Here is a 20,551-nt window from a genome sequence, read left to right on the forward strand (position 1 = left end):
ACTGATATTACCTGTGGTATTTGCCCCTTCCCTCCTCCCCTCCTTAACTTCCATCTTCAACCGCTCGCTCTCCACTGGTTCCTTCCCCTCTGCCTTCAAACATACCCACGTCTCCCCCATCCTAAAAAAACCCTCTCGACCCCACCTACCCTTCTAGTTATCGCCCTATCTCCCTCCTTCCATTCCTTTCCAAACTCCTTGAACGAGTCGTCTACACCCACTGCCTCAAATTCCTCAACGCCAGCTCTCTTCTTGACCCCCTCCAATCTGGCTCCCATCCCCTACATTCCACCGAAACTGCCCTCTCAGAGGTCACCAATAACCTCCTGCTTGCCAAATCCAATGGCTCCTACTCTATCCTAATCCTCCTCGACCTCTCAGCTGCCTTCGACACTGTGGACCACCCCCTTCTCTTCAACACGCTATCCAACCTTGGCCTCACAGACTCCGTCCTCTCCTGGTTCTCCTCTTACCTCTCCAGCCGTTCATTGTCAGTCTCCTTTGTGGGCTCTTCCTCCCCCTCCCATCCCCTTACTGTAGGGGTTTCTCAAGGGTCATTTCTTGTTCCCCTTCTGTTCTCTATCTACACTCACTCCCTTGGTGAACTCATTCGCTCCCACAGCTTCAACTATCATCTCTACGCTGATGACACCCAGATCTACATCTCTGCCCCTGCTCTCTTTCCCTCCCTTCAGGCTCGTGTCTCCTCCTGCCTTCAGGACATTTCCATCTGGATGTCTGCCCACCATCTAAAACTCAATATGTCCAAGACTGAACTCCTTATCTTCCCTCCCAAACCTTGCCCTCTCCCTGACTTTCCCATCCCTGTTGACAGCACTACCATCCGTTCCATCTCACAAGCCCGCAACCTTGGTGTCATCCTCGACTCTGCTCTCTCGTTCACCCCTCACATCCAATCCGTCACCAAAACATGCCAGTCTCACCTCCGCAACATCGCCAAGATCTGCCCTTTCCTCTCCATCCAAACCACTACCTTTCTGGTTCAGTCTCTCATCCTATCCCGACTGGATTACTGTATCAGCCTCCTCTCTGATCTCCCATCCTCCTGTCTCTCCCCACTTCAATCCATACTTCATGCTGCTGCCCGGATTGTCGTTGTCCAGAAACACTCTGGGCATGTTACTCCCCTCCTCAAAAATCTCCAGTGGCTACCAATCAATCTGCGCATCAGGCAGAAACTCCTCACCCTCGGCTTCAAGGCTTTCCATCACCATCACCCCCTCCTACCTCACCTCCCTTCTCTCATTCTACAGCCCAGCCTGCACCCTCTGCTCCTCTGCCGCTAATCTCCTCACTGTGCCTCATTCTTGCCTGTCCTTCCATCGACCCCCAGCCCACATCCTCCCCCTGGCCTGGAATGCCCTCCCTCTGCACATCTGCCAAGGTAGCTCTCTTCCTCTCTTCAAAGCCCTACTGAGAGCTCGCCTCCTCCAGGAGGCCTTCCCAGACTGAGCCCCCTCTTTCCTCTCCCCTTCCCCATCCCCCCCACCCTACCTCCTTCCCCTCCCCACAGCACCTGCATATATGTTTGTGCAGATTTTTTACTCTATTTTACTTGTACATATTTACTATTTTATTTAATGATGTACATCTAGCTCTACATCTATTTATTCTGATGACTTGACACCTGTCCACGTTTTGTTTTGTTGTCTGTCTCCCCCTTCTAGAATGTGAGCCCGTTGTTGGGTAGGGACCATCTCTATATGTTGCCAACTTGTACTTCCCAAGCGTTTAGTACAGCGCTCTGCACATGGTAAGAGCTCAATAAATACGATTGAATGAATGAATGAATTTGTTAAGTGCTATGTGCCAGGCACCATCCTAAGCACTGGGGTGGATACAAGCAAATCGGGTTGGACACAGTCCCTGTCCCATGTGGGGTCAGAGCCTCAATCCCCATTTTACAGATGAGGTAAGAGGCCCAGAGAAGTGATGTGAATTGCCCAAGGTCACACAGAAGACAAGTGGAGGAACTGGGATTAGAACCCATGACTTTCTGACTCCCTCCCAGGCTCCTGCTCAGTCCCTAATCTACAGACTTCCTCCCCAGCTTCCCTTTCAGCTAAAGGAGGATGGGACTGGGCCAAACATCCAGTGGTACAAACAACTGATGGAATGCCACCAAGCATGTCAAACACTGAGGTGCTTAAGCTTAACCAGCCCCTTTTCTGCAGTCGGTCCTGGGCTGTGCTGTTCTGCCGCATTACCATAGCATTCGATCAAGTTCCCAAAGCTGGGTATAGTACACTACAAAAGCTTGAAACAATTAGGTAGGGCCAGAGGATAGTTATGGCCCACAACAGCATTGCCAGAGAAGCCTGGATGGTCTGTGTGTGTGTCAGTCAATTAATCAATGGTATTTATTGAGCAGTTAATGGGTACAGAGAGTTGTAGTAAGCACTTGGGAAAGTGCAATACAACAGTTGGTAGACATGTTCCCTGCCCACAACAGGCTCACACCCCACACTGATGGATTTGCTGGATAAAGGAGCATCAGCTGCAGCAGGAAAGAAGAAAGTCTGTTGTCTGTTGGGCCCTAATGCACACTGGGAAAGTCAAAGGATGTACAGAGGAAACCTCTGCTCTGAGTTCGCTTAATCAATCAATTGTATTTATTGAGCGCTTACTGTGTGCAGAGCACTGTATTAAGTGCTTAGGAAGTACAAGTTGGCAACATAGAGAGACAGTCCCTACCCAACAGTGGGCTCACAGTCTAAAACTGATTGAACTGATTCACTCTGCAAAGGCAGAAGAAACCTTCTCACCAATGGACTGACATTATTCATGCTTTCCAGCATGCCCAGGAAGAATTGTGTTACTCAGTGGATTTTGTCCTGCTGTGTGGACTCAGCACTGGAGCCTCCCAGCAGAATCCATTAGTGGGAAAATAACCCTTTGGGAAAAGCACTGAGAGAGGCCACTGTGCTCTTAAAAGGGTCAAAAACACAGCCATTAAATGCAGCCATTCCATCCAGCTGGCACACTGTCCACACCCCATGGAAAAGCTATGCCATGTACTAGGTCCCTGGCACCGGATGTGGAACGGGGTGGGATGGGAGGGAGGAGGAGTGCCTCCGATACGGAGGGAAACTAAGGGGAAAGACTTGGGCCAGGTGGGCCCTCAAGCTCTAATCATACCATCGGGCCTGAAGGCCGAGAAGTCGTCTTAGCAGTTTCAAGCGGATCCCCGAGCCAACAGATGGGAAGCCGGGTTTGGTTGCTGCCTCTAGGAAGTGACCCGCAACCTGCTTTCAACTCCCTCTCCGTCACTCCGTTGATCTTCAGAGAACTGGCCTGCCCCCTTCCCAAGCCCCAACCCCACAACTGCAGTTCACTCATCGGTTTGGCTCGAAGGCAAGAGCCTCCCGGAAGCCGCTTGGGTCACCTGGGCCAGCACAGCAGCCACCTGGCACCAGGGCACTGGCCTCGATGAACTGACAGAGGCAAGGCGTCCCAATCTGTTCTGCGTGACGGGTAGCTGGCACTAGAGGAAGCTGACCGGTGACCAAAAGTCTGACGAAGAATCCACTGAAGATGGTCAGCAGCTGCTGGGCCGTGGCCTGGAACAAGCAGGACAGCAGCCCATGTAGAGGCCCTTCCCCACATCACCCGCCAAAAACTGAATCAAGGGGGCAGGACTTCTTCAATGTTCCCGCTGGACTACCTCATGCACTGTGAGGAACCTCTCTCCAGACCTCATTCCCAACTCTTTAAGAACAGCCATCTGCAGTGAGCTAAGCCAGGGGAAGAATCCTCACTCCTGTATGGTCTCTTCAAATGGGAAAGAATTACCCCTTCTGCAGTGTGACCTGGGAGTGGTAGGGAGGAGGAAGGGGAAGAAGAGGGCAGAGATCATGTAGCACCCTCACATCCCAATTGAAGAGAACCGGGCTATGATTTGCTTCTTGAGATTCTTTTGGTCCTTTGTCCCTCAGGTTAAGCTAGCAGTGCCAAGCCACTAATGACCACGGTCTGCAGCCCAGATTTACCAGGCCTCAGTGGGGTCTCCACTGCAGCACACTCTGACCCTGTGAGGAAGCCCAGGACTTGAAACTCTCATCACATCTCACCCCCAGGAGTCAGACTAAGGCCCTCAACTTGCTCCTCACTCTACAACCTGTAGCAGGGATCTCTGCAGCAGGGGAGAAACGGCTGGGCCTACAAACCTCTGGGTTGTGATTTCCTGACTTGCACAGGGCCCCCTGGCCAGAAAAAAACAGACCCTGGAGACCCAGCCCAGATGGACCCTCTGTGCTGAGGGAGCAGGGTGTCCAGGGCAACCCAAACCCCACAGACTATCAAGAAACTCCAGCTGGGCCAGGACAGGGGAGAGACATGTTCCCTCTCCAAGGGCCCTCGTGGCAGCAAGGGGGCTGGATCTTACTTCCACACTGCTCTTCTCTGACCCTGAAACTTTCAGGACACCTACACCCTGTCGACCCGGCCTGCTTGAAGGTCTCGGCTTGGAAGGGGGGGCTCTTTCTCCATGGAGCAGAAGCATCCAGGAGCTTTCTTCCTGTTTGGCTCCAGCCAGGCCTAATGCTTCAGGCAGCCTGGCCAGCATCCACTCTGCATCCCAAGCCTTCACTACTGCTGCCCTACTCCTGGGGTGTGTGAACAGGGCAAGCCCCAGGGAGGTTCCTGGGCTGGAAGCCTGGGGGAACTAAGCCAGTTGGAGCACCACCCCAAGATCTGGTTCAAGTCAATTCCTCCTCCGTCCTGCCATCTTGGCCTGCAGGACCAGCCCAGAGACCCCAGAGGCTGTGGTGAGCTGGATGGGGCCTATTCCCAGGATTATTGACCATGGATCTTCTCTGCCTGCGGGAGCCCCATGAACAACAAGAGGGAAACAACAGTCACGTGACCATCTTCCACCTACACCCAGACAGGCACAGGGGCCACTAAGGGCCTCACACAACTGGGATACAGTTGCTGGCTTGAGGGCTTGGGTCTGTGACTAGGGTAATAACAATAATAATAATGGTATTTATTATTACTACTACTAAAGATAATAGTGGTATTTGTTAAGTGCTTACTATGTGGCACGCACTGTACTATGCACTGAGGTGGATACAAGCAAATCGGGTCGGACACAGTTCCTGTCCCACGTGGCGTTTATAGTGTCAATCCCCATTTTAAAGGTGAAGCAACTGAAGCACAGAGAAATTAAGTAACTTGCCTAAGAGCACACAGCAGACAAGTGGCGGAGCCAGGATTAGAACTCATGACCTTCTGACTCCCAAGCCCATGCTGCTTCCCGGCTCCCAGGTTCCCACCTGCTGTGGGGTGGAGAGGGGGGAGAGTCTTACCTCAGGGGGGCCCTCCGGAAGGAGCTGGTGCAGCTGGGTGTGGGTGAGCGAGCTCTGCCTTCGGCCCGGCTCTCGGGGCAGCAGTGGCGCCTCCTCCTCCAGGGGGTCCTGGCCCCCGTCATCACCTTCCCCAGGAATGCTGAGCTCAGTGTTCACCACCACAGAGAACTGGCTCAGTCGGCGCCTCAGGTCTGGCTGGAACATAAACAGGGCACTCCAGGACTGGGCCGCTTTCCTCAGAGACGGGCTGCGTGATGCCCAGCCCCCGGCCCCACCCCGACATCAGCAGCCTAGAGGGACCCTGCCCCTGCCCTGCCCACCTCCCCCACGGGCCACACTTCAAGCTCTGGGCAGCAGAGCTCTCTGCTTCAGAGCCAGCAGAGGAAAAGCATCTACTTTAGTCAGCAGGGTCCTTAGGCCATCAGCTCTGGGATTATCCTCCCCTGCTCTACCTCCCCCTAATTTACATAAACCAGTGCTCAAATGCTCCCAGGGTGCTCTCTCTTGCCAGTGGTCTCCCAGGAGATGAAGGAGTACTTCCTGCAGCTAAAGGAAATGGGCGAGGAGATTGTGGCTCACAATGGAGTCTGCGGGAGCCGGACCTATGTCCCAGTTCCCCCTTTCAGGAGAGTCTGGGCTTCGATTTTCCTACCTTGGATTGAAGTACTCCCCAAGGGTTGTAGTGGGGGCAAGGCAACGAACTAGACCACCAAGCAGAGGGAGCAATAACCCCACAACCACCCGCCCCTTCCAAACCAGCTCCCACCACCTCCGGCCGCCCTGCCCCGGGGCCTCACCTCCTCGTTGTTCCTTAGGTCCTGGATAAGCTCACATAAGCATTGAAGACACCTGTCCAGGTTGAAATACACCACCCAGATCTGGAGAGAGTGGGACAGGGTCTCGGTCGGGCAGTGCCGTGGCAAGTGCTGGTGTCCCTCCTCCATCCTGCCCCCTCATCACCCTCAACCAGTGTCCGCCCCTAGCCAGCAATCAAGTGATCAGGCATCACACTAACTGCAACACACTACCCCAAGCCAAATTCTGCTTCGATGACCCAGCCTGATCCTCTTAGCCTCCACTGACTACAAGAGATTTTTTTTCTCTGCTGGCTTTAAAGTGAAGAAGTCCACACTCATCATCTCATCATCTTTGGGCCTTATTGAGTACTTACTGTGTGCAGAGTACTGTACTAAGCACTTGGGAGAGGACAATGGAACAGAGTTGGTAGACAAGTTCACTGCCCACAGTGAGCATCCAGATTAGAGGCTTCATCTAAGCAAAGCACCAGGGGTTGGGTTTTGGACTCCAGTAGAGTGGGAAAATCAGGGTCTGGGCTTCCCCAACATCCTCAGCCAATAGGGAAACCAATGCTGACAGACCTCCCCCACCCCTACAGACATGCTGTCTGCAGCCCCTTCTGCTGCCTGAGGAGTCCTTGAAAGTGTCTCTGGGCTCTGAGGCCACAGTGGTTGATCCCTCCAAAGAGTCAGAAGGTCATTTAATCCACCCAACAGTCTGCAGGCATGACCCCACTGCCAGGCAGACTGTTCAAGTATAACTGAGAAGCAAGGCTTCCTCTCCTCACCCACGTAATGCCTGACTCAGTCCTGAATGGAAGGGGCTGGTGGTATGGGTCATTCCGGGGAGAGAGGGAAGGGGAGGCAGAGAACGTGGTGGAGGGAAGGGGATGAGCCAGTCTGAAGAGAGGGGCCAGAAGGTGGGAGGCTCAGAGGTAGTCTGCGGTTCTCATCCGATTTAGAAACAGTACCTGAAGTACATTCTGGCAACTGTCCACAGCATCCGTTAAGCCCAGAAGTAAGTTGTGTCTCATCAGTGCTTCATTGACCACTGCCATCCTCGTGTCTGTGTTCACAATGACCTGTTGATGCCAATGCCATCAATGGGGCAGGGCTGCCATACAGCCCCCCAGGCCCACCCTGTAGTTCGGAAGCCTTCCAAGTGGAGAGGAAAAGGACAAGGACCCAGGGCTCAGTCATGCCAAGGGCATTGTTCCTGTGCCCATGCCACAAATGCTACATCTTGTGGGGGAACAGCCCCAGGGTCCCCGGCACCTCTGCTGCAAGAGGCAAGAGTGTGCTGGGAGGCAGGGAGCTGGCATAGATCAATCAGTAGGGTGGGAATAGATCCCCACCATCATGGCTACCACCACCACCACCCTACTGGGCATGGCTGCTAGAGAGAAAAGTTGCACCTGCCACCCCAGGGGGCCGTGATAGCTATCCAGTTGGGTGGCAGCAGCAAGATAGGGAGAGGAGGTGGACAAAAGAGGAATGGGAGGAGAGGGTGGGTGCTGGATGCTTGTCCCCAAAAGCAGAGTTGCCTTAGTCAATCCCAGTGCAGGATGCTGGCCAGATGGTGGCTGGGTTATGAGAGTCAGAAGGCAGTGCAGGCTTGGGGTGCTGATGCCCATCGGGATGATGGCCCTCCTGTTTAGTGACCCAGATTGTCCCCATGAAGTCCCAGGAGCAGTGCCACCTTTGTCTCAGCTTGGCTCTGGCCACTTCTGACCAAGATGGTGAGGTAAAAGTATGATCGCCTTATCTGTCTTCTGGCCTGGACTCTCAGCCCATGGAAATCCCGCCACCCACGATCAAGCTCAACCCATATCCCCAGGGGGAGGCCCGATCTGAAACAGCCTGGCCATTCTGCTTAGAGACCCAAACTGATGACAGCCACACAGGGAAGCGGGGCCAGGGGTCAAAAGGAGAGATGAGGCAGGGACAGGGGCCATTTGGGGATTGGAGTTTGGGTGGTGGGAGGGGTGACTCTGATGTTCAAACAAACACTCAGGGATCACTCGTTCCCCATACATGGCTCAGAAGAAGACTGTGGAAGGACCGGTCCTTGCTCTGGGTCAGTGAGTCCTAGATGCTCAGCTGACCATCACCTTGAGACTGGCCAAGAGCAGAGCTAAGGCTTGCCTTCCACAGAGATAGCAAGCCAGGTTGCTCTTTCCTGACCTTGACTTAACTTAGCCGATGCTCCTCCTACCAAAGCAGAAATAATTCATCTGGATTTCAAACCTCCAGTGGAAGGTGCAGTGTCTGGGGGCCATCAGTATACTTTCCTCTAAGCTGAGTCACAGGGCCAGGAAGAGCAGACCCTCTCCCAGCCACTCTGAAGAGGACAGCCCATTCTCTAATTTAACCTGGTGACTGGCATTTCAAAATCTCCAGCCTGCACCCCTGTGGCACCAATTGCACCAGTTGTGCCCCTAGCTCCCCACACCCTGGCCTCTCCCCACATCTGGGCCTCCTCTTCCTCACCCACTTCACTGGACTCAGAGACACAATCTGTCCCCAAACCCCGGAGCTCCTGAAGCTCATCATCATCATCATCAATCGTATTTATTGAGCGCTTACTGTGTGCAGAGCACTGTACTAAGCGCTTGGGAAGTACAAGTTGCCAACTTGTACTGCTCATGTCTGGGCAGAGTCGGAAAGGGCCGAGAACATTCTTTCAGGACCCCTGCCTAACGAAAATTAGTTCATTTAAACCCTCTGCCTAACTTCTATTGGGCCCATCCTGATTTCTTTGTGGCCCCAGGCACCCAAAGCAGCATTCCAACCAGGGCTGGCCACACTCAGCTCTGCCTCTGAATTGGAGAGGGAAATAAATCCGCATGCCCAGCTGAACAGACACCAATCCCCCACCACCCCACTCCATATCCTAGTTACCACCCCCTCACTGGCTCAGTGGGAGCCTGTTGGGCTCTCGGGCACCCGCCTGTCCCCTTACCTTCCTCTCAGACCAGGCAAAGACCAGGATGAGGGCTACGGTGGCGGCGGCGGCGCTCAGAGACACGAAGGCCACAACGGCCCAGTGGGTCCCCAGGGAAAACAACTGACTTGTAGAATACAGGTTTGCCCACATGGAGATGTAGAAAACCTGCGGGGGCAGAGAGAGACGTGCTGCCATCATGCCATCAGGAGGATTACGAAGCGGAAGAGTCAGTGTGAGGAAATGGCAGTTTCTGTTGTACCTGGGAAGGCTGACTGGGCCCAGCAGAGGCCCCAATACGAGTGGGTGGAGAAGCAGCTGACTCGGGGTTGCACAAATGAGCCTGGGTTTGAAATTTCCATACCAAGCCAAGCCATGAGGAAAAGGCTGGGCAAGAAGAGAGGAGGGGAGGAGCCTGGGCCCGATCCCTTGGTGGAGGGGCACAGACTAGCCCCCTCCCCTGCTCCTCCAGGGTCCAGGTTGCCATAGCTACCCCTTGAACTCCAACCTGCCACTGAGCAGAAGCCCTAGCCATAGCCCCTGGCCCCACCACTGTCCTCCACTCTTCCCCAATGCAGGGGTCCTGGGTAGTGTTCCAGACAAGGAGAGGAAAGCAGGCCCTGAGGCCACAGGTGGGAATTTGGGGCAGTAGGCCTCAGAGCAAACCGCTCAGATGTGGCGGAAAAGCACACAGCCCTGGCCTTGGGGTACAGATCCAGCTGGGGCCCGAATCAGGAAAGGGCAAGCAGATGTACCACCCTGTGGCACATGAGACACCCAGGCCCAACCATGGATCCACAGGTCAGGATTCTCCCCTGGGCCAGCTGTAAGCTCTCTTTGCCACAAGAGGAAGAGCAGCTGTCTGCTTCTTCCAGTCCCCATCTCCCACCCACCTCTGCTCCATTCTCCATTTAGCTTGGCCAAACCAGAGATGGTCTCAGTCACTCCTGCAGCAGGACCCCAAGTCACGTTCTGTCCAGAAGAGCTGTTTAAACCTCACTTGTTCTCTGAGGAGTTTCTCCTCTCTCAGCCCCTACCCTATCCTCCCCCACCCCACAGATCTCCTCATCTAGAACAGGTACAGCCTTGGTCCACCGCAAGTGGCCTGCTGCCTGAAAGCCTACGGTTTCCCCTTGAAACCAGGTCTCCCTTGACCAAGTGATACCTCCTGATCCCAGAATGGCACAGGGCATGGCAGCCCACAGCTTGGTGCCAGAACCTTACCACGGCAAAGGCCAGGCGGAACAGTCTGGAGTTATACAGCATGAATCTTCTCACTTGTGGTTCTAGGATGGCATCCTGAATTAAATGCCTATACCGCTCCATTGGAACCTGTGCATCAACCCAAAACAGAAACACTATTTATTCCAACCTTGAAGATAGCCACCTGCCTACCTCTCCAGGGTAACAGTTGGGCCAGAAGAGTCCAAACGAATCCTGGTTTTATTGCCTTCTCCACTGATTTTTCAGTGGGTGGGTGAATACATTTTTGGTCTTTTTCTCTTTGGACAGTTTAATTCTACTTTGCAAAAGTCAAACCTAAACACAGAGGGCAAGGAGGGCTGAAAGGCACGGCCTCGCTGAGGCCCCTCAGACTGATCTTCAACCAAGGAGATGCTGAAGGGACTCGCAGCCAGAGAGCACAAGACAAAGTGACAAGGCAGGGAGTGGGGACTGATTTCTTCAATATCAAACTTCGGAACGCTGGCTTCTAGGAAATGTCTCAGTGGGTCAAACATGCCCAGAGGCAGTCTGTTCTAATGGAAAGACCCGGGACCTACCATTGGCCTGCTCTGTGACTTTGGACAAATTGCCTGAGGTCTCTGTCCTCAGTTTCTTCATCTGTTCAATGGATATAATGGTACCCGCCTCCTCCTTCCCTCACAGAGGATAGTGGATGGTCAAATTGGATAACTAAGGTGAAAAATACTTTGGGAAATACATTTATGCACATAACTGTCCCACCCAAATTTGAGGGGGTACTGAAAGATTCTTTTTTGTACTACATAATTATAAGCAGTAATAGCCAAGGCCATGGGAGGAGGAGCAGAAGGATGAGAACTTGGATAATGCAGCAGGAAGGGTGAGTTAATTCACTGAGTGCCTACTGGGCAGAACTTGGGAGAATTCAATAGAAGTAAGAGATACTATCTCCTGTGCCGTCTCACCATTTTCTTCCTTCTACCCTCATTTTTCTTCTTTTTTCTCCTCCTCTTCTTATTGCTAGACGTGATTCTTATATTTTATTATTCATTGTTATGGTATTTAAGTGCTTACTATATGTGCCAGGCACTGTACTAAGCGCTGGAATAGATACAAAACAATCAGGTTGGACATGATCCTTACTTGACCCATGTAAATTTCTCACCCCAGGTTTAACGGTGAGAAAACTATGCTCCAAAATGGGGCAATTATGCAAGCAAATACGCTAACAACGACAGTCTGATACACTATTAGGCTCCAGATTCCTTCCGCAAGGCAAACGCACAGCCTACAGTATCCAAATACAGATACACCGTCAGGTGTCCCACTTCATCATCATCATCATCAGGTACAATTCATTGATTACCCTCCCAAACACCTTATTGAATTTAGGGCACAGATGTTCTGTCTTCGAGGAGTCTTCAGTCCCGACACCCTGGGTCTTGCTCACCTGAATTCCCCAAGTTTTGAGTCTCTCCTCAGAGGCTTCCATTTCGAAGGAGGCAGGGGCACAAGTGTTGTCAGCCCTGAGCACCATGAGCACCTGGCCATTGTGAAGCCCTGAGAATCCAACAGAAGAGAAGGCTGTTAGATACAGCAGTAACTAGGCATGATTTATTCTTGCTTTGAATCTCACTGAGGCCAGTGCCCTTGACCTGTCCCCCTCCAAACCTTTGCCCAGAGCTGCTCACAAACAGAAAACTGAAACAAACTGAGTTTCCTCTTCCAACACCATCTCTACTCACCACCTACATCCAGGGCACCAACCAGTGAAATGGACCAAAGCCCAACAGCTGAAGGGAACAAGGGGAAAATGCAGAACCCGGATTGTCCACAAACTACTACTGGTCCCTGCTATGTGGACAGTAGGCTGAGCCATAGCCTGGGAATCCCTCAAGGGATAAGATGGTGGGAGCCAGATCCCCTTGTGGGCTCAGAATCTGCAGGAGAGCATGTGCCAGAAATCAATTTTTTAAATGATATTTGTTAAGTGCTTACTTTGTGCCAGACACTATTCTAAGCACTTGGGTAGACACAGGATAATTACGTTGGACCCACTCACTGTCCCAGATAGGGCTCTCAGTCTTAATTCCCATTTTACAGATGAGGGAACTGAGGCACAGAGAAGTGAAGTGACTTGCCCAGGGTCACACAACAGACAGTTGGTGAGACAGAATTAGAACCCAGGACCTTCTGGCTCCCAGGCCCATGCTCTAACCACTAGGCCATTGTGCTTTGATTGGCTTGGGATCTTGGGGGTAATCTCTACATTGCCATAACAAAGTCTTTCAATAGCTGAATGACTGTCCCTTGGTTCACCAGTCACCCAGCTGACAGGCCTTTCCCTAGCAAAGGCACTGTAGCCAGAGAGGGCAGGAGGTGGGAGACCAGCTGGGCCAGTTGCAGGCTCCCGTGCCTACCGGGGCACGGTGGGACAGTGAAGGCGGGTGCCTCTGGAGCTTCCCTCCATGTTCACAGCGCTCTCACCCATTCTTTAGCTGTGCAGAAGCAGCTGGTTTCAACCTCACCAATTCGGAACAAAGCCATACAACTTGCTGATGTAGAGTGTGGCATCCCATAAGAGAGGAGAAAGAAGGGGAAGTAGAGGGAAGGGGAAGTGAGGGAAGCAGAGTGGACGAGTGGTTAGAGTATGTGCTGGAAAGCGAGGGGACCCGAGTTCTAATCCGACTCTGCCACTTATCTGCTGTGTGACCTTGGGCAAGTCACTTAACTGCTCAGTGCCTCAGTTTCTTATCTGCAAAATGTGGATTCAAGGCCTCTTTGTTCTCCCTCCTACTTAGATTAAGATGCCCCATAGGGGACAGGCACTGTGTCCAAACAGATTACTTTGTGTCTACCCCAGCACTTAGAACAGTGCTTGACACATAGTAAGCACTTAAATACTATTACAAAAAGGCCCATGTACACGTTACTTAACTTCTCCAGGCCTCAGTTTCCTCATCTGTAAAATGGGGATTAAATACCTGTTTTCCCTCTCCCTTAAGCTGTGAGCCCTATGTGGGACAGAGGCTGTATCTGATCTGATTACCTTGTATCAACCCCAGCACTTGGCATATAATAAGAATATAATGAATACCACAATTAATACTTTATGGCATTTATAAGGCACTTACTATGTGCCAGGCACTATACTAAGCACTGGGGTAGATATAAGTTAATCATGTTAGACACAGTCCCTGTCTCATACACAAGGCTCACAGTCTTAATCCCCATTTTATAGATGAGGTAACTGAGGCACAGAGAAGTGAAGTGACTTGCCCAAGGTCACAGAGCAGACAAGTGGCAGAGCTAGGATTAGAACTTAAGTCCTTCTGACTCCCAGGCCCGTGCTCTATCCACTAGGCCATGCTGCTTCTCTAATTTTTTTAATTTTGAGGAAGGAAGAGAGGGGATCAGTATGGATCAGGGAGGGAGAAGAGGGAGAGGAACAGGTGAAGGAAAGACCCTTCAGATTATATTAGGCCAGTGTGAGCGGCATTTTCTGTTGGTCTGAACAGACCAACACTACCCCAACAACCTACCCCAACCACATCAGGCAGCGGTTTTGTGCCAGTCTGAGACTGCAACTCCAAACCCAACCTTAAGTGCAAGCTTCCTTCTAGCACTCCCCAAAACAGGACCAATCATTTGTCTGGGGTGGGGCAGGGGGTGTGATGCCCTCAGCTCTCTCCCGCACAGGAGATCAGCTGCCAACAAAATATGAAAGAACAATCGCAACTGAGCTCTGAGGGAGCATACCTGGAGAGAGCAGAAGCCCAGCCATGTGACCCACTATCACGGTAGCCCACTGCATCCAAATTCCAAGAAAGCAAGACATTCCCTTCCACTCTAGAAACATGGCTGAAGACGCCAACTAAAATCATGTCACAAGAAATTCTTGGCAAGGGCCCAAGAGTAGAACTTCTAAATATCCCAATGTCTGTGTTTGAAAGGGGGAAAGATTTTATACTGATGATGCGTCATCATCATCAGTGAATTGAGCCCAAGTGGTCAAGGCAGCTCCCAGCAGAGCTTGTGTCTAGAGATGGGATCTGCACACTCAAGGACATAACGTTCTCAGGAGGGCAGATTATAAACAGTACAGGGATCAAGGCGCTCGGGTGCGTTGGAGTAAGGGGTGTCCCTTTGGGCCACTAAATTTACCTGGCATCCTGCCTGCGAAGTCGGCCTTCAGAGGGCAAGGGGCTTTAGCCCTGGCTTCTTGCCCTCCTGAGCACGGGTCCAGAAAGAGAAGGACGGCAGCTGGCTTTGATGTTTCAGCAGGGCGATTTCACCCCCGTGCTTGGCTTCATTGGGACACCAGTCCAGGACACGCATCGCCCCCGCAGCTGGAAAAAGTCTGGCAGGGCAGCAGAACCTCTCTGTCCGGACAGGTCCCAGTGGTGTGTCAGAGGGCAAAAGGTCTCGGGGCCAGAAGTATCATCTTGGCTGGTGGGGGTCTTGGCCCAGGGCTCAGGACCACCTGAAAGCATAATCGGGAAAATAAATGTCAAGTTCATCCACTAACCTGATGGACTGCTTCGAGCCTGCGATTTGGAAAGTCTTTCCAGGCCCACAACAACTAAAACCCACCCTCCCACCAGCTTGCTTCACGCTCTGTCACCCGGAGGAGATCTCTGCTCAGAGTTTCTCCCTTTTGTGGCCGGTTCCAGGATCGGGGGTGCCGCTGAGGGTGGTGGATGGAGCTCCAGCCCTCCGGGCCTCAGCTCCCAAACCGCTCCGTGGCCCCCGGAGTCCTACGGAGAAGCTCCCCACCTTTCCCCCTGATGCAAAGGCCTGGAGAAGTGAAAATAAAGTTGCGGAGAAATCCAAGCTCATCAAACGGCACCCCGAGGGGCCCGAGCCAGAGAAATCAGGGAAGTCAAGGCCAGAGGGCAGAGTGGGTGCAGCCCCAGGATGGAGGTGGGGCAAACCTTCGATCACTGGGGCGTCCACGCGGTGTGCGCCCCGCAGCCACCGGCTCTCCGGGCACGCCCCCCGGATAACGGGACCCAGGGGTGCCAGGCCCTCTGGCCTCGGATGGCGGGGGCTTCCGGGGGCTCACCTTACCGGTGGCTTTCTATTTGCTTCGGGCCGCTGCAGAGACGGGGGCGGGAAGGAGGAGCTCTTCCTCTTCTGGGGTCCTCGGAGCTCGGTGCAGCCCGCCCTCCTTCCCCTTTCTGTCGCACTTGCGGAGCGGACAGGGGAGTCCCGACCCACCGAGGCCGGACCCGCCCAGCCTCTGCAGGGCCAGGAAGCCCCCGCCTCCAGGAGCCGCTTTGCCCCGCTCCGATTTTTGCCCAGGCCGGGGACTGCGGCGCCTCCCGCCCACACCCCGAAGCTCCTCCTCCGGTCTGCGAAAGACACCTGGTGCTATCCGTCCCGCCTCCTCAACTTCCCCTTTCCCTCCCCTCTCCACTTCCCCTTTCTTTCTGCCCCCTCACCCAACCCCCTCTCTTCTTTCAGCGTGGCTTAGTGGAAAGAGCACGGGTTTGGGAGTCAGAGGATGTGTGTTCTAATCCCGCCTATGCCACGTGTCTGCTGTGGGACCTTGGGCAAGTCACTTAACTTCTCTGTGCCTCAGTTACCTCATCTGTAAAATGGGAATTAAAAGTGTGAGCCCCACGTGGGACAACCTGATTACCCTGTGTCTACCCCAACGCTTAGAACAGTGCTTGGCACCTAGTAAGCGGTTAACAGACACCATAATTATTATTATTATCCCGCCCCCGCCACTTATCTGCTGTGTGATTTGAGCAAATCGCTTAACCTCTCTGTGCCTCAATTCCCTCATCTGTAAAACGGGGATTAAGACTGTGAGCCCCACGTGGGATAACCTAATTGCCGTGTACCTATTCCAGGGCTTAGAACAGTGCTTGGCACATAGTAAGCACTTAAATACCATCATTATGATTACTATTCCTTCAGTCTCACCCCTCTCCTCTTTCCCTTTCCCTGCCCCCCATCTTCTTTCTGCCCCCTCACCCACCCCCCTCTTTCCCACTTTCCCTTCCCATCCCTAACCCCCTCTGCTTAGTGGGAAGATCCCGGGTTTGGGAGTCAGAGGTAGTGGATTCTAATCCCACCTCTGCCATTTAACCACTGTGTGATTTGAACAAGTCACTTAACTTCTCTGTGCCTCAGTTCCCTCATCTGTAAAATGGGGATTAATAATAATAATAATAATGGCATTTATTAAATGCTCACTATGTGCAAAGCACTGTTCTAAGCGCTGGGGAGGTTACAAGGTGATCAGGTTGTCCCCCGTGGGGCTCACAGTCTTAATCCCATTTTCCAGATGAGGTAACTGAGGCACAGAGAAGTTAAGTGACTTGCCCAAAGTCACACAGCTGACAATTGGCAGAGCCGAGATTTAAACCCATGACCTCTGACTCCAAAGCCCGTGCTCTTTCCACTGAGCCACACTGCTTCTCTAAGATTAAGACTGTGAGCCCCATGTCAGATAACCTAATTACCTTGTATCTATCCCAGGGTTTAGAACAGTGTTTGGCACATAGTAAGCACATAACAAATACCATCGTTATGATTATTTTTCCTTCACCCTCTCCCCTTCCCCTTTCCCTCCCCACCCCCTTTTTTTCTTCCCCCTTGCCCACCCACAATCTTCCCACTTTCCCTTCCCCTCCCTACCTCCCTATCTTCCTTCAGCGTGGCTTAGTAGAAGGACTACGGGCTCGGGAGTCAGAGGTCTTGGGTTCTAATCCCATGTCTGCCACTTATCATTCATTCAGTCGTATTTTTTGAGCACTTACTGTGTGCAGAGCACTGTACTAAGTGCTTGGGAAGTACAAGTCGGCAACATATAGAGACAGTCCCTACCCAGCAACGGGTTCACAGTCTAGAAGGGGGAGACAGACAACAAGACAAAACATGTAGACAGATGTCAAAATCGTCAGAACAAATAGAGTTATAGCTATATGCACATCATAGTAAATATGTACAAGTAAAATAATAGAGGAATAAATCTGTACAAATATATACAAGTGCTGTGGGGAGGGGAAGGAGGTAGGGCAGGGGGGATGGGGAGAAGGGGAGGAAAAAGGGGGCTCAGTCTGGGATAATAATGGCATTTATTAAATGCTTACTATGTGCAAAGCACTGTTCTAAGCACTGGGAAACTTACAAGGTTGTCCCATGGGGGGCTCACAGTCTTAATCCCCATTTTTACAGATGAGGTCACTGAGGCACAGAGAAGTTAAGTGACTTGCCCAAAGTCACACAACTGACAATTGGCAGAGTTGGGATTTGAACCCCTGACCTCTGACTCCCAAACCCGTGCTCTTTCCACTGAGCCACGCTGCTTCTTTGTGACTTTGGGTAAGTGGCTTAACTTCTCTGTGCCTCGGTTCTCTCATTTGTAAAATGGGGATTAAGACTGTGAGCCCCATGTTGGACAACCTGATTAGCATGGCTTAGTGGATAGAGCACAGGCCTGGAAGTCAGGTCATGGGTTCTAATCCCTGTTCTGCCACTTGTCTGCTGTGTGATCTTAGACAAGTCACTTAACTTCTCTGTGCCTCTGTTACCTCATCTGTAAAATGGGAATAGAAACTGTGAGCCCCACGTGGGACAAGGGACTGTGTCCAACTCGATTTGCTTGTATCCACTCCAGCACTTAGTACAGTGTCTGCCACATAGTACACGGTAAACAAATACCTTTGTTATTATTACCCTAGGGCTTAGAATGGTGCTTGGCACATAGTAAGCACTTAACAAATACTATCATTATTATTACTATTACCCCAGGGCTTAGAACAGTGTTTGGCACATAGTAAGCGCTTAACAAATACCATCATTATTATTATTCCTTCACCCTTGCCTTTCTCCCCCACTTCTTTTTTCCCCCCTCACCCCTCTCCCCCAGCGTGCTCCTCCTTCCCTCCATTCCTGCCTCCAGCTGGATGTCTGGGTCCGGGCTCTGCCGGCTTGCAGCAGACAGGACCTGCTGAGCAGCCAAATGCGACAAGCACCAGAGCTGAGCTCGGGCCCCAGGCACCCCCCACGCCCCACCGAATGAATCAGCCCTGGAAGCCTCCACTGCCTGGGAGAGTCCGTCCTGGTGGCCCACAATCCGTGGTGGCCTGGGGCGACCACTTACCAAGGGCTAAGCCCCTTTGACAGCCACTGCTTCCTTCCTGCCTTCCTTCCGAGGCAGCTCGCATGTGACTCCCTTGGTTGGCTCCAGCCCCGGCACTGCCAGGGCTCCCCCAGATCCACGGGCCTCATTCAGCCCCGCCGGTTTTATGGCTTCACAGGTCTGGACTTGGGCCTTCCCTTGAGACCAGCCCTGGTAGAGAAAACCAAACCAAGACAAGGGTGGAAGTCTGACCCCCGGCACAGTGGGCCATCCCAGTCCCACAGCATTTATGTTCGTATCTATCATTGATTTATTTATATTTCTGGCTTTCTCCCTCTCTGGACTGTGAGCTCATTGTGGGGAGGGAATGTGTCTATCGTTGTAATAATAATAATATAATAATAATAATGCTGTTTGTTAACGGCGTAGTGGATAGAACACAGGCCTGGTATTCAGAAGGGCTTGAGTTCTAATTCCCACTCCACCGCTTGTCTCCTGTGTGACCTTGAACAAGTCACTTCACTTATCTGGGCTTCAGTTACCTCATCTGTAAAATGGGGATTGAGACTGTGAGCCCCATGTGGGACAGGGACGATGTCCAACCCAATTTTCTTGTATCCACTCCAGCACATAGTACAGTACCTGGCACATAGTAAGCACTTACCAAATACCATCATTATTATTATTATTACTACAACGTTCCATGCACTACACGAAACACTGGGGTGGATAGAACCAAATCAGGTTGGACACAGTCCCTGTCCCACATGGGGCTCACAGTCTCAATCCCCATCTTACAGATAAGTTAACTGAGGCACAGAGAAGTGAAGTGACTTGCCCAAGGCCACACAGCAGACACGTGGCAGATCTGGGATTAGAACCCATGACCTTCTGACTCCCAGGCCCATGCTCTATTACGCCATGCTGTTGTATTGCACTCTCCCAAGCACTTAGTACAATGCTCTGCACACAGTAAGCGCTCAGTAAATACAATTGACTGACTGATGGTTTCATAACTAAAGCTATTAACCAGACCACTTCCCAGCCTTCCTCCCCTCCCCCTTCCCCAAGGGTTTGGGTGTTCTTTGCACCTCCATTTGGAGCACCGGGAACCCTGCAAGTGAGCGGGAAAGCCAAGGGAGTTACCATTTTCAAGCCCAGCACTCTGCACACCACACCACGCTCTGCACACAGTAGAGGCTCCGCACAGCATTCTGCACACTGTAGTGACTGGACACAGCATTCTGCCCACTGTAGCATCTAGGCACAGCACTTTGCACACTGTAGAAGCTCGACACAGCACTCTGCATGTAGTAGGAGCCTACTGCATTGCTCTGCCCATTGTAGGTACCCTGTGTAGGACTCTGCAGAACAGTGCTTGGCATACAGTAAGTGTTTAACAAATACCATCATCGTCAAATCAATCAATCAATCATATTTATTGAGCGCTTACTGTGTGCAAAGCACTGTACTAAGTGCTTGGGAAGTACAAGTTGGCAACATATAGAGACAGTCCCCACCCAACAGTGGGCTCACAGTCTAAAAGGGGGAGACAGAGAACAAAACCAAACATACTAACAAAATACAATAAATAGAATAGATATGTACAAGTAAAATCAATAAATAAATAAAGTAATAAATATGTACAAACATATATACATATATACAGGTGCTGTGGGGAAGGGAAGGAGGTAAGATGAGGGGGATGGAGGGGGGACAAGGGGGAGAGGAAGGAAGGGGCTCAGTCTGGGAAGGCCTCCTGGAGGAGGTGAGCTCTCGTCATCATCATATAGTAGTTGCTCAATAAATACTTTTGAATGAAGAAAAATGCAGAGCTCTTAGGAGCTGTGGGGCGGGGGCAGTAGCAAAGGGCAAGTTACTGGACAGGGTGAACAGCCACTCTCCATTTTTTGGACCACTTCCCCCACTTCCCATCTTCCCCTCCCTCCAAGCCTAAGGGATCTGCTGTGCTTTCAAGAGGGAGGCAAAACAGTTGCCTCCCTTTTATTTTTTGGCAGAGGAGAAGGTGTTGGGACCAAATGGAAGCTCAGAGGGCTGAGGAGGAAAAGCTCATGCACTAATTAATCCATCAATCATATTTATAGAGTGCTTACTGTGTGCAGAGCACTGTACTAAGCACTTGGGAGAATACACTACAACAATTGGTAGGCCCACTCCC

At 51.9% G+C, this 20,551-nt stretch overlaps 1 protein-coding gene across 3 annotated transcripts; it reads right to left on the bottom strand.

Moving 5' to 3' along the window:
* Nucleotides 1–2,405: 2,405 nt before the first annotated feature.
* TMEM268 (transmembrane protein 268) lies at nucleotides 2,406–15,547 on the bottom strand. 3 transcript variants are annotated; one of them, XM_038745239.1, is made up of 9 exons: nucleotides 15,345–15,547; nucleotides 14,439–14,757; nucleotides 11,725–11,834; nucleotides 10,296–10,403; nucleotides 9,090–9,239; nucleotides 7,099–7,209; nucleotides 6,128–6,208; nucleotides 5,331–5,525; nucleotides 2,406–3,581 (listed from the first exon to the last, which is right to left on the bottom strand). In XM_038745239.1, exons 2-9 carry the CDS (start codon nucleotides 14,443–14,445, stop codon nucleotides 3,357–3,359), a joined length of 987 nt encoding a protein of 328 aa, XP_038601167.1. In that variant the 5' UTR covers nucleotides 14,446–14,757; nucleotides 15,345–15,547; the 3' UTR covers nucleotides 2,406–3,356. The 3 variants fall into 3 exon arrangements, with proteins under 3 accessions (XP_038601167.1, XP_038601169.1, XP_038601170.1); XM_038745241.1 differs by having other exon boundaries at nucleotides 15,340–15,547; XM_038745242.1 differs by lacking the exon at nucleotides 15,345–15,547 and adding an exon at nucleotides 15,209–15,238.
* Between the last annotated feature and the right edge of the window lie 5,004 nt (nucleotides 15,548–20,551).

This window comes from Tachyglossus aculeatus, chromosome 4 (genome assembly GCF_015852505.1).
Source record: "Tachyglossus aculeatus isolate mTacAcu1 chromosome 4, mTacAcu1.pri, whole genome shotgun sequence".
NCBI lineage: Eukaryota > Metazoa > Chordata > Mammalia > Monotremata > Tachyglossidae > Tachyglossus > Tachyglossus aculeatus.